The 14098-nt window shown below is 33.2% G+C and overlaps 3 protein-coding genes across 4 annotated transcripts in view; 1 reads left to right on the forward strand and 2 right to left on the reverse strand.

The window, feature by feature from the left end:
• LOC144844536 (protein Wnt-1-like) overlaps positions 1–8379 on the reverse strand; it is a 37203-nt gene extending 28824 nt beyond the window's left edge. Inside the window, exon 1 of the mRNA XM_078701484.1 lies at positions 7827–8379. Within this exon, the coding sequence (XP_078557610.1) occupies positions 7827–7951 (125 nt within the window). The 5' untranslated portion in view covers positions 7952–8379. The remainder of the gene's footprint in view (positions 1–7826) is intronic.
• LOC144844967 (adhesion G-protein coupled receptor G6-like) overlaps positions 1–14098 on the forward strand; it is a 150691-nt gene that overhangs the window by 123467 nt on the left and 13126 nt on the right. The gene's annotated exons all lie outside the window — the stretch shown is intronic.
• Positions 11249–14098, reverse strand: part of LOC144845062 (uncharacterized) — a 35029-nt gene continuing 32179 nt past the window's right edge. The window contains exons 7-8 of one of the 2 annotated variants that reach the window (XR_013612490.1): positions 12829–13875; positions 11249–12797 (exon numbers count right to left, since the gene is read on the reverse strand). Coding sequence is in view for 1 of the 2 variants with exons in the window: in XM_078702195.1 (XP_078558321.1) it covers positions 13869–13875 (7 nt within the window). In the remaining variant the exon portion in view is untranslated. Of the gene's footprint in view, positions 13876–14098 lie in introns of both variants that reach the window. The other variant, XM_078702195.1, reaches the window with a different exon arrangement.

Below are 14098 nucleotides of genomic sequence, written 5' to 3' on the forward strand. Positions count from 1 at the left end.
AACTTGGTTAGGCTACGCAAAGACGTAAGCCTATCGGAAGTAATTGGACCAATCACGACGTGATGAAGGATGCCTGATTCATCGTCGTGAAATTACTTACGTTGTGTAGTGGGAACCAAGCTATTTTGGCGCATATGGCGTTTCATACGTATAATACTTCAGCTTGTATTTTCAGACAAAAATCGAAACGTCGACTGGTGGACTAACATAAAAAAGACACCAAAAAAAATACAGACTTGGGGCAAGTCTACAAGTAGGGTGCGACCCGTATAGCTTCGTTATGTAAGTATCAAGTAGGCCTATACACGCCCCACTATGTTTTACTCCACGTGGAGAAAGAATTTAACTGTACCGACGATATGAAAAGGGTGTGACAAAAGCAACAATTTGCTACCATGAACGTGTAAATTATTAATTAAGTCCATGGTGATACGAAGAATTTAAAATGTTTATAATTTCCGGCGATAACAGAGACAAATTGAGATATTCAAGGACAATTGCGTTTATGATTGTTATCTGTACTTTTTGTACTTTTTTCCAAGTCAAGTGAATCGTTTCTTTTTGTAATCGTGTGTCGTCGAACTGACAATAGTCTTGTGACGTCACGTGTTTCATTATTGAGATTCCTCAGTCTGGGTTTCATTCGTATCCCTCAAATCAATCTTGGATTGAGCTTCTTTATGCGAAAGGCACATTTCCTATACCCTAAATTAACCAAGCCTATATTCTAAATCTGCCAACACCCTTACCTTTTCCTAAACTCAGAGGTATAATTGGTAAAAAATTCCATCCACTAAAATGTTGTCATAAATATATCAATTTATCATCCCATAAATAACCCAAACTCAGCCTTCAATCTGAAAATTCGATTTTGGATAGTGATAGAAAAAACAGAATTTCTCCATTAGTCCTAAATCTGTCATTGTCATATAGATTTTGATACAAGTTATTACGAAATTGTCAACAGCATAGATCATGTAGAATGAAATTATAATGGAATGCCATCTCTTTTTAAAATTCAGTCAACCTATGCTTTGATGATCTAAGCAGTCTTTTTAATTTAGGCCAGAATATGTTTTTAATATTCAGCAATATTGTTCGGTGGTTTCATAAAAGGCCTAACTAGGCGGAGTATGATATCATTTGACTGCTTTATGAGGGTAAGTTACCTTGAAACTCAGATGCAACCACAACATTAGCAACCACAAACAAAGAGCAGCAATTTATAGTAAGCCTACCTAAAGTTCATTTTAATTTCTTGTGTTTTAAAATATATAATAATTTTGCCGCAATTTTTGAGTAGCAGACATGGTGTATTTGCACGTTCAGGTTTTTGAAACGTGTCAGGGCCACCACATGATATGATGTGAATTGCGAGTCCTTGCTTATAATTCAATTTACTGTAAAGAAGTTTACCTTCAAGCTTCGCAGAATGCTTATTGTCCGGGGCAGTGGGGTATGGGGAACCGAGTCTACCGAAGTTAGGCATGTCGTCGAGAAGTCTGTTCAGAACATGCACTAAGAAAAACGTTGAGGTGGAAACACATAAAGACAGTGACGGATCCAAGATTTTGAAATAGGGGTCTTATTATGCCAAAGTTCAGAACGCACACAGTTATATATACGTTTAAACACACACACACACAATTCTTATAATAGGGACTTTTCGATCCGCGACTCCTAAACCGATACCGATAATTATTCATTGTGACGTCATCGGTTGAAGTTAAGGTTACAGTCGTGGATCAAAAAGTATTAAGCTCAGTATCATCATGATTCTTCCGCTTAAAACTTCAAGAATGTTGTTGATAATTAATGATATGAGTTAGGCCTTTATTATTACGATGTCAAACATCATACTAGGCATATATAAAGTGGCAACCATCATTTATTATCAAAGAACATATGTCATTTGCTTCAAAAAGTATGTTGAATTAAATTAGAATCGACTTAACACTAGTACGGTTACATACCGCAGAACATTTCCAAAACTAAAAGGTAAGTGCACCTTACCTATAAAACATTACGTACAATTTCTGCAGTCTATCAATGTGTAGGCCTATTTTCGATTCGGGTACTACATAATTATTATGGAGGTATCATTCTCTGGAAGGCCGGTGTACTTTGCAACATGACCGCAAATAGAAAATCTATACGTTGGCTAAGTTTACCAAAAAGCCCATAGGCTATTGACAATACTCGTCAAAGAAAACATCCATAAGAAGATTCACATTTAAGAGGACGTTTCTAGATAAACCTAACGTCTGAAGATCATTATGGGTCTGATTATATATCTTTATCAGAATACCTTTAAAACTCTGTCTACACTAGTTTGACCAAAAAAGTGTGATGTGCCCAAACCAAATATCGTAGTGATGTGCCCAATGACATCATCATGTCCATATACGGGCACATTACATTTTTGGTCAAATAGGCCTAAAGTTTGATAGTGTAGACAGAGCTTAACGATAAATTCTCTTGCGAGGTAAACCATCGTAATATTTGTCTTTATTATTGTAGAAATGTATAATAATAGTTACTTATAGCATTCAACAAACTATAACAGTTTGTTGAATGCTATAAGTAACTAACGAAGTTCATATGAATATAAAATATTATCAATTTTGACATTCACTGTCAATTAATGGAATTCACAAATATTAAATGAAAATGTTTATAGAAATTTATTTTACATATTGAATTTCACGAAACATTTTTGCATTTATTTTGCAAAGTCATGTATAACCTATTACTTCTCACGCCAGATTACAAAATTAACGTACAATTTCCTAGCGTTTAAAAAAGAAGAAAAGCTATTTCGATTATTCTTAAAATTTCATTTCATGCTCCAGGGATCTCAAAGATATTTTATAATTGCAGAATTAAATCAACAAAACGTTTCTTTCTATTCCTTTCTATCTATTCTATTATAAAATCCATGAAAGAAGGAAATTGATTATTTGATAGTCTGCGGTTGTATGATCATGTTCTGATATCTCTTATAAATAATCTTTTTATCAAATAGAAGAAATATTTATTATTATTGGCATGCATAGATCATTCAAACCAAGCATATAGAATTACTAATTGCGTGTAAAAACTTGTAAACATGTTTCTTATATATTTGCGTTTAAAGTATAAACATGGCGTAACACCATTTGCTATAAATTCTTTTCAACTTTTTCTTTGTTTTGTTATTTATTTTGAGTGATGTGAATTGTCGTGGTGCATTATTATATACATACCACGTTTGATAAAGATCTATATTCAAATTATATTAATCAGATTCATCAACATCTTATTTACTTATCATTATTTTTCTTTCGTGGGTGTAGCTCACTTTTATTCATTCTATCATTCCGTGACAAAGATATACACACACAAAAAACATGTGTTTATAACAAATATGTATGTACTATCTTTTTAAAACATAACTTATTATTACTTACTTATTATTTTTAATATAACGCATTAATATAATCGATTTGAGACGACCTCTATCTAACACTTTGAAGTTGACCATTTTCCTTTAGGCCTATAGAATACTAGCAATAACATCAAAACAATGACGTCACAGTGATTAAGTTTATAGTGGATCGTTTTCGATGTAAAACTATAATAAAATCTCAGGATGATGCCACAGGACCTGCTGTAACAATGGCCCAACTACAGTTTTAAACTAACAACCATATTCATGAATTCTGCACATCTGATTTAATCTGAAACTAGCCCCGGAGATGAATTTCTTTAACTTGTGTGACTAATTGATTAACTTTTCTCATTTATTCACCGCCACACAAACTCCCGGCTTCTTTTTAACCCGACATTTTAGCGCCTTTGGGCAATGCGGCGACAAAAATACACTACATTTACCGAATCATTCATACCAGAACAGGAATACGTATGGGGACAAACTTGCACGGAATTACTTCTCTTGAAAAAAAAAAGAAGTCTACTGTACATTGACATTGCTTCAACCGGATATAAAGAGATTCGTTCAAATTGATATTATGAATATATATTTTGTTCAGTATACTGTGTTACGATGAATTCTGACAAAAACGCTCATACCATTATCAACATATAATACAGAAAGGTTTTTTAATTTCTTTCGAGTTTCGTCTGAAATTATATTCTTTGCAAAAACAGTAAATTTCTACGAGTAAGAACCTGATTTACGAACTAGTCAGCCTCAGCCTCATACACGATGCCTTCTTTAGAAAAAATAAATATACAGACAACAAGCAGATATATAAGATACATACATAAGATAAGATTGTGTTACGAATAAAAAAACAAACAAAAACAAAAACAAGCGCATACAAAATCAACACAACAAACAGATACAAAATACAAGGTCATTATGCATAACGTAACGGTATTTTTTGTATCAAACTTGTCTACCTTGGTATGTTAATGGTTCTAAAAAATACCTAAAATGGTACAGGACTGCAAAACATGTATGTAATATCATCCGTTTGCCAGTAGTCGTGTTTACAATAGTTTTAATAGCGTTTATCTCTAAGGGGAAATTTATGGGAACAAACAACTGAGTTGTCGCGAAAGACGTATTTTCATCTTTACCTATCTATGCAATAGTAATAGTAATATAGTAATAGTAATCTAGTAATAGTAATATAGTAATATAGTAATAGTAATATAGTAATATAGTAATATAGTAATATAGTAATATAGTAATATAGTAATAGTAATATAGTAATAGTAATACTGTAGTAATAGTAGTAGCAGCAACAGGGAGATCAATACAGTAGGCCAACTGTCTTTGTCATCATTTGATAACCAGAGATGTTGTGATGAGTAGGCCTGAGTGGTGACCCAAATGTTGTTAATTGTGGGTAAGCGAACGGAAACACACGCCCAGAAATGCTGGGGTTAAGGGCAAATAAATGCCCTTTTCGTCGCAAAATTAAACCCTGATCTATGATCTATAGTTTAAAATTGTTTAATCGTATTGTATACTGTATAAGATCAGTGATAAAATGGTTTATATGTTTAGAACAGTTGTACGGTTTATTTGAGGACGATTTGAATTGGTAATAACTAGAATATTGTACTATTAATTTGAACATTATTTATATTATAAAACTTTACTTATCATTTTAATGATGAATAAACGTAGCTATTTCTATGTTTGACAGCTATACAGAATACAATAATACAAAACGTTTATTTGATATACAGACAGACGTATTATTTATCATAATATTCTAATTAAATATAAAAGACAACAAAACGCACACATTCCTTATTATATTCACACACATAGGCCTACAACCTTCCCTTGCAAGAAAGTACAATACTACTTTATCGTACAATATCAGATAAACCATCCATTAAATTTGTCCTCAGATTCATTTTTTGGCCAAAACCGACATCAGCTGCAGCTGTTCCGTTTTATAAAATCCAGGTGTATTAGGTTCATTTCAAACATGAATATGTGTTCTTATTTATAAAAACATAATTAATATGAATTATCGTTAAATAATATAAAGATGAATAGGAGATTTCAAAATAGCTATATTTGGTGGTCGGTTTTTGTGTTCCGTAAAAAAATCGTATTTCAGATATAAAATCGTTTTCCGATTGTAGGCCTATAGGTCCTATACAATCGGAAAACGATTTTATATCTGGTTTGACCTAGGTGCGAAGAAGATGGACGAGATATAGGATCATAGGTGGCCTAGGCAAACTTGATTGCAAATAATACCCAAAGGGCTATTGTGATTGAGTGTCCGCTGGGTCTGTTTTCTGTAGTTTAACACGATAAATTGTAAAAAGAAATGTCCTCTAACCACATTCCAATATAACTAAATTGCAATATAATGACTTATGTCCATGTTATTGACATTTTATAGCTTGCTGATTTTGTTATTAATAGCAGATATTCATTTGATGAGATTTTAAGATTAGTTCAACGTCACCGGAGGTATTCATACAAAAATTACACTGACCAGGGTGGTATGTATTTTAACGCCTTCATGCACAAACAGGCTTACAGTTGAATTGACTTTTAAAACTTATTTGTCCATTATATTTTTTACACTTTTTTGTATATGAACACTACTAAAACGCTTAGGTTATACGTATTGGAACATATTGAGAGTTGGATAGATTTAAAGGACCAGCTAGGCCTATAGAGAATATTATAGTGCGCCATACAGCAGTATCCGCAACTTTTGTTGGCGACCGTAAACAATGACGTACAGTACCCTAATCCTATGTACAGCATATGTTGCACAAAGAACAGAGAATGTTGAGACTGCGACCGGTCAAGAGGGGGATTTTCACTTTGTCCAACAATAATATATGACTATATGAAATAGTAAATTAAAACACAGTGGTAATTGTATATAATGGTATATGCTGTACTATACTAGCCATAGAAATCAACACCTCTGTAAAAAAACGTTAATTTGAACTCCAATCCGATTGCGGAGATTTTCATCAAACTGTTAATTTATACAGTTAAGAGAACCATAACATGCAATGCTAAAAAATAAATGAGAACACAGGTAACCACAGGTATATAAGATATAAGTATCTGCATGAAACGAAAGCGGTTACTTTATTTGTAATTTAAGCCCCAAAAAATTGACTTAAAATTCGTCAATACACAAAACTTTAGAAACAAACAAGCTAACAAAATCGTCTCATTTCGGCTAATATGACATTTACGTATTTGTTGAAATTCCATAGGAAGTTTAGGTATATAGGCCTATCTAATAACTGTCGGTTCTGGTTAATATCGAATGCGTTTCCTGAAATTCCTAGGATAAAAAGTTTGTTGAAAGTTAGACATTCAGGAGACGTTTTAAACTGGAATGTCTTTACCTTCAAAAGCATAATAAAGCAAGAAAATAACTTGTTGAACTTTACTTTTAAAGAGGATGCTGAACTACTTCAGGTTGGAAGAAACTCAGTTAAAAGGAAAATATAGATTGATAGTGTTATCTAATATAATAATATATACATTTTGATACAGAATAAAGGACCATTTGTCATGGCAATTACTGAATTTATTCTGCGAAATGCAATTCCATAGAACAAAATGCTAAAGTGAGGCCTTAACGAAAATAATCGATGTTAGAACAACAACACAATCATTGTTCAATTGTCAGTCTTTTCTGAAATACCTTTAAATAGTATAGGCCTAGTTAGTTCCTGGATTATATTACATAGACTTTCAGTTTTAACTTCTGATTTCTATAAACTCTGCCTCCGTTATCATTTTAGCAAAGTAGGCCTTATATAACATTGTTAGCACATCTACATGGATAAGTCAAGTCAACTATGCTGTACAGGGTCTTTCTCTAAACTCATATTATCATAGGATCGGTTTCTTAATTGAACAGAGGGATTAAGATCTATTCACGAAATAAGTGCCTACTTAATGACATTATGACAACATCCAGTACACTATTATACCAGATCCCGCTTTGTTCGCATATCTTTGAAATAATAGAATTGTGCTGATAATGACAGGGTTAACTTCCATTGTTATTATCGGTAGTCTCGTATGTTTCGTTTAGACCTTATGACTCTAGCAGCCTAGTTCGGAGCATTGTATGTAGCTGATAGCATATGTAGGCCTAGATACAGTACTATACCATTCCGTAGTGTTTTGGTCCTGTAAAGTAGGTTATTCGGAATATTAAATGCTTGTAATTTTGTGAATACTAAGAAATGTTGGTACCGTGTCTAAAAACAACAACGATTGATATCAAATTCAATATTGGAACCGGTTACTAAGTAAATGCAGTGCTGGTGGTTTAATTAATATTATATAAAACAATGTTGTCACTTACCTTTGATGTTTATCAAAAAATCCAAGATAGAAAAATATTAAGAAGAAAAATACCGGTCTGTTCCTATGCAGCATTTTCATTAAATTGTTTATAAATTCCGCTTTTAGTAAAATATTGTTCACCATAAAATACGAGAACGGTTTTAGAAACCGAAGAGGAAAATAAACTGAACTATTATTGATCGTAAAAAATTGAAAACTCTCTTCAATTGACTGCGTCTTCCATAAACATACGCTAAAATATCGTTTCAGAAGTGTTTAGCCCTGTCGGCTGTTTACAGTATATTCACACATACACAGGCAAATGATCTCACCCCAGCTGTACTCTTCTTTGTATCCACCTGTATCGAATTGGTTGACTACATAAATAACACTTGAATTTATGATCATTGATGATGACTATCGTCTCTAGGCTGTATCGTCTCCGGACTCAAATATGTTCACTTTCACGGTTAAGGCGCGATATGTTTGTACTTAATTTCCGCTTGAAATATTTTTTTTTTCTTCAGAGAAAATGAAATTAACCGAATGTTTCACTGTCTGCTGGGACTTTTCCGAGATGAAAACTATATGCTGAAAAGAAAGTTTTGTTGTACTACGTTCCAACGTCTTGTTATAACATCAAGTATCTATTTTTGGGTAACGGTCGCTCCTGATTGGCTGACGTCAGACCATGCGTGGAAAGTCAACGTTACGGTGTAATTTCAGACTGAAAACGTGTTCATGAAACATGGACGTGGGAACTTATTATAAAGTCATATACAAAAAATTGTAATTGTGTTAATATAGCACTGTTCGATTGACGCGATGATAGAGGAGGGGCTAGAAAAGTTATTGTTATTCAATTTTGTAATATAGGCCTACGGTTAAACTACTTTCCGCAGGGTTGCCTTTCACTGTTCAGCATGCAAGCATATTGAGATCGTTGGAACAAAACCCCAAACAGCCTTGAGTCTTTTTTCATTCATACATTTATTTTTGTCATAATTAACTACTCGCGTAGTTGTATTGTTTGCAAACATTTGTTAGTTTGCACGCCTTATAATCTGATTAACGAGTCGTTGACTCCGGCGATTCTATTCATGGTGCTATGATCGTCGTAAAGGGACCATGTACAAAATATATTCTACTGAGTTAGGCCTACTACACTAACTACATTTTGTTTATGCGATTAATATTTTTTGGATAAAAACCATACGCTACCTATTAAACTTCTACATTGAAACATTAAAATCATACATTATTCAGGTACTGCAGTAGAATCATGTTGGCGCGATCTCTCAGAGAGAATACTTAAACTCTTTATTATTTGTACGAATCCAAACGAATTTAACGCAGTTAAGCACAAGTATTAATAATACACTTGTAACACAGTCAGACTAATAACGCTGGAAATATTAATAGCATCAGCAGAAAAACAATTTGAATCATTTCATCAAAAGCATAAGGAATAAAAACTTAAACTGTAATTATAGACTAACGTACAAAAAGTATGCTAATCTGGGTAGGCCTTATTCTTTATGTATTTTCATGCTTTTTTTAAAGCTCTGTCTACACTATCAATCTAGTTTTGACAAAAAAAAAGTGTGATGTACCGAAATATGGTAGCAATATGACATCATCGGGCCCATATATGGGCACATCACATTTTTTGTCACATAAAGTTTGATAGTGTAGACAGAACTTGGAGCGCACTTACAAACCTAACAATTTAAACGTATACGTTTCAATGCTGAAATCGGTAACAAACATCTGAGCATGGGCGAGGAAAAGGTCTGGGAAAAAGGTTGTTTGTTATAGTTATTTTACCCAAACTAAAAGGTTCATTTTTTTGGTCGGTATCAACTTCAACCCCAAAAATCGTATTTCTATTTTAATCGTACAATTCAATAGAAGATGTCTACGTCTGTTTTGGTCATGTCTTTGAACCCTTGACTGTCATTGCAGTAGGCCTAGGCCTAATGTACTCTTTCTGATTTATTTCAAGCGTCCCTGTTTATCTTCATTATTGGTCCAGTCGGAGGGACTCTCTAAAATGTAAACAAATATTTGTCGAAATCTTCATTTCCACTTGTCTTAAGTATATAGAATATATAGGTTGATACTTAAATCATCAACAATTAGAGTTAAGATTGAAAAGATGGTCGTCTGCAAAATAACTGACGTAATAAAGTTAAGGTTTTATAGAGGACGCTGTATATTCTTATAACTTTATCAGAACGTGATGAAAAACAATTGTCGAAATCTATTTCCACTTGTTGAAACTTTACAGAGGGCGCTGTATATTATTGTAGCTTTCTCAAAACATGAAGCAGTTATGTACGTACAGTACTTCATATTACGTAATTCATCGTTACGTCATAAATATATTCATGACCGTCGTGTTAACAACACGGATGTCATGGGTCCGAACTGGTCGTGGTGGAAAAGAGTTAAAGCTTTCGAGCTTCTGTGTTTGGGGTTCACAGAATTAATACGTCCCCCATTCCACCACAAAAGCAAGTCAATGCATCTGGTGATGCCGTGGAAACGACACATTGTCTCTGCCACAGCATTGAGGTCGTTTCCACGACATTACCAGATGTAGGGAGAGGACACTAGTATTATGATAATTGGTCACTTATCTTTTGGTTCAGTCAGTGTTTTTTTTCTGTGGATTCGATCTCGTAAATTTTATGCTTAGCGCCCTCAATTTTAAGAACACAAATACGTGTCAACAAGTGTAGAAAGATGATGGGGGTGGGGAATTGGGTGGGGGAGAGGGTGTTTCTGTAAGATCAAATACGCAATGTTGGGTCGCGAAAATTCCCAAAATAGGATCATGAGGTCACGGTCAAAAAACGTTGCGGAACGCTCTTGACGTATTCATAATAGAAAATAAAACTGCCTCAATCGATTACAAAGTAATACATGATGTAATTAGAATATAATACAGTAATTATAGAATAACAAAATACTGAAAGTTGGTTGGCAAATACAATGTGTTATGTATTACAGTACTTAGCGCTTTGGAAATCATTATAGTGGCCACTGTCAGCACGAGAAGTGATTTTTACTCAGGGTACCTGAGTCTAGGACTCTCTCATCTTCTCCTCTTCCATCCGACACTATTGAGTAAAAAGTGCGATTTATAAAGTACTACTCCTCCTTTATTCGTTGTAGTATTGAGCTGGGATTTGGCATGAATATACTACAGGGACATGTCCTCAAAGCTATAGAGCCGGATTTTAAAATTTCAAACCCGATGCAGCCATATGACGTCTCGAAGATGGTACCGATAAACGATTTGGTAGCGAGGTTATTGACGTGTATGTGACGTCACATCCCGTCTTATGACGTCATTACAGCTTCTTTTGCTGTACCCCGAGTATCGCACATTCGTGCTTGTTTAAATGAATACAAGAAACGAATGATACCTTTACGTTTTTTTATTGCAAAATTTGTTAACAACTTATCTAACAGTAATAGTATGCTCAAAATAGTAACCCTCCCCCACCCCATCATTTATAAAATGAATAAAATACAGTACACTCATCACTACAATGGCATAAAGAATTATGACACAACATCATAACTTCCAAAAAATTGCCTAAACTCTAGTTGTACTCTTTTCTTAAAAATGTGCAATGATTTTAATATTTATTAATATTGTTTTTTCTACTACATGCCTAGAACCTTTTTTAACCAGGCACAATGTTTACAGAATGTATGTGCATTAACTAATGCTGTAAAAATGGGGTTCTTTACGATGAGTTTACAGTATGTAATGTTTTGGCTATGAAGGTTTATGGCGGCTTTACTGATAATAGCTTGGATCACCACGGATGCAGTTAAACCAGTCTGCTGCCCTCTATTTTAATAAATGGATCCAGAAATGATTAAAAACATGATTTTGACCCAAAAAAAACATCGCAAATATTAATTATATTCTCGTCTGCAGTAACCAGTTCATAGCCTGAAAACATACAAAACCTAAAATGTACATACACACAAACAAAATACTTTGAATGTTATATTTTTAGAACTGATTCTGAATAATTAAAACTACATTGTTTTGTTGAAATTGTCAAGTTGTTAAACCCTCTCTCTGTGTACTGTACTATATATCCAAATATGGCATTATGCCCAGTATCAAGGCAAATTCTGTAATACAGTGTTACATATGGCACCTGTATTATGTTAAGATTATGTTAGGCTTATGGCCTATAATACAGACATCGCATGTGATACATATGACACAGTTTTATAGAATTTGCCTATGATACGGTACAAATGATAGATACAGCACAGATAATCAACTAACTAAATAGGGCGATACTGTTGATTTCCGTTTTACAACAGATATGCAAATAAGACTGTATGTGTAGTCATTTGATTTTACAATTAGTTACACTGTAATGCATAACCTTCAATACAACATAATCAACTGTAGTAACACAACCTTGACAATATGCATTCACAAGACTTTTGCAAATCTACAAAAAGGAAGGATAAATTTGATAGAATAAGGGGCTGTTTCTAAGGAATATTTAACTGACAGACATAAGGCTTTTAAGTCGTTTAGATTATCCCTGATGGAGCCTTTTTTATTCCCAGTAGGCCTAGGGGTCAAATGAGTTGACTGTCTAAAATGTTTCTTTTTTGCTTGTTGTTGTTGAAAGTACTGAGAAGTGTCATATCTGTTTCCTGTAGAATACTAACATCTTGGGAGTGTAGTATTTAAAACTTGCAAAATGCAGTACAAATATGATAAGTGCAAAAAGTAAGTGTAAATTAATCATTGGCCAAGTTCAACAAATTTCCTAATGAAAACAGTATTATTGGATTGACCTTCGACCTAAACACTAAAAAAAGTAGTAAATCCTATCAGAATCTTTAAAAACGTTGATAAAAGAAATTCATTGTACAGTATGTTAAAAATATTTTACCTTAAAATGCTTCAATTTTATAGTAAAATTCTATTTTATGTATACTTTTTGACAGTTCAAGATTGCAATAAAGACGGTTTTTAATGAAAAAGTATTGTTCACAGATTTAATATTGTTACAAATTTAGCAATACACATACTCTGTATATTTAAATAGTCAACTATCCTAAAACCAGACAAACACCCAAATAGCCCCATATTCTTTCCCGTTTTCTGTAAACCCGATATTTTGGGCTACCAAACATTTGGGCTACCAGATATTTGGGGCTGCCAAATAGTTTGGGCTACCAGATATTTTGGGCCACCAGATATTCTGGGCTACCAGATATTCTGGGCTACCAGATATTTTGGGCTACCAAATATATGATACCAGATATTTTGGGCTTTTTTTTGGACAGTTGACTTTTACTTTAGTTAGATATCTGGTTTAATCAACTGCACCATTTTAGCATGTAAAAATTATACAAAGTTTAGTTGATAGTAGTACCATAAAAAATGTACATTTTCTATAATAAAAAAGGGGGTGTCTTGCTGCTGTCTGGGATTGAGGTGTACAGTAGTATAAATGTATTGTATAATTTATAAATTGGTATAAAAATAATGCTAATAAGGGCTGGGGTTAACTATATGAGCTTATACAAAACAACATAATACACTGAAAATTAGATTCTGGGAGTATTCTTAAATACTCCTTCATTCTTCTTCTTTCAGTTCCAATAAACGATCTTCTTGATAATTGTCCTCCACTTGTCTTTGATGGATAACAAACATAAATCATACATTTAAAACACGTCTTAATCATGTTCTGGAGTAAACCAATAGCAACAAAATAATTTGCATCAATATCCACGCTACATCACATCCTTCGAGTGTCCATAGCATAATCAATACAGTAGTATCTAGACTTGCAAAACAAAAGCGCATCCACTGAGTGTTCAAACACTAATCAATGTCGTATTGAGGTTTCCAATAGAAATGTGTTACAAAAAGTGTATAAACGATTAGTAGCGAAACAAGTGATATATCAAACGTTTATTTTTATTTCAGAAATAATTCAATCCATCTGCTGTGCTGCACAAGGAAAAGTCTTTAATCACTCAGGTTACTTATAGTTTTTCATTCTCTGAAAGAATAAAAGAAGACATATTGATATATTATTAAACAGAAAAACTAACAAATCATATGGCATTAAAATAACAATGACCTTTAAAAATAAGACTTCTGTTTTTGTTATCTAGTCTTCTCAAAGCCATGACATTATAATACATATAACCATATCAATTGCATTTATAGTGTTTAAAACATCAATAATATAATAATAAATATATTTATCAAATTGCAAATTT

This window comes from Antedon bifida, chromosome 6 (assembly GCF_963402885.1).
Source record: "Antedon bifida chromosome 6, ecAntBifi1.1, whole genome shotgun sequence".
Lineage (NCBI taxonomy): Eukaryota > Metazoa > Echinodermata > Crinoidea > Comatulida > Antedonidae > Antedon > Antedon bifida.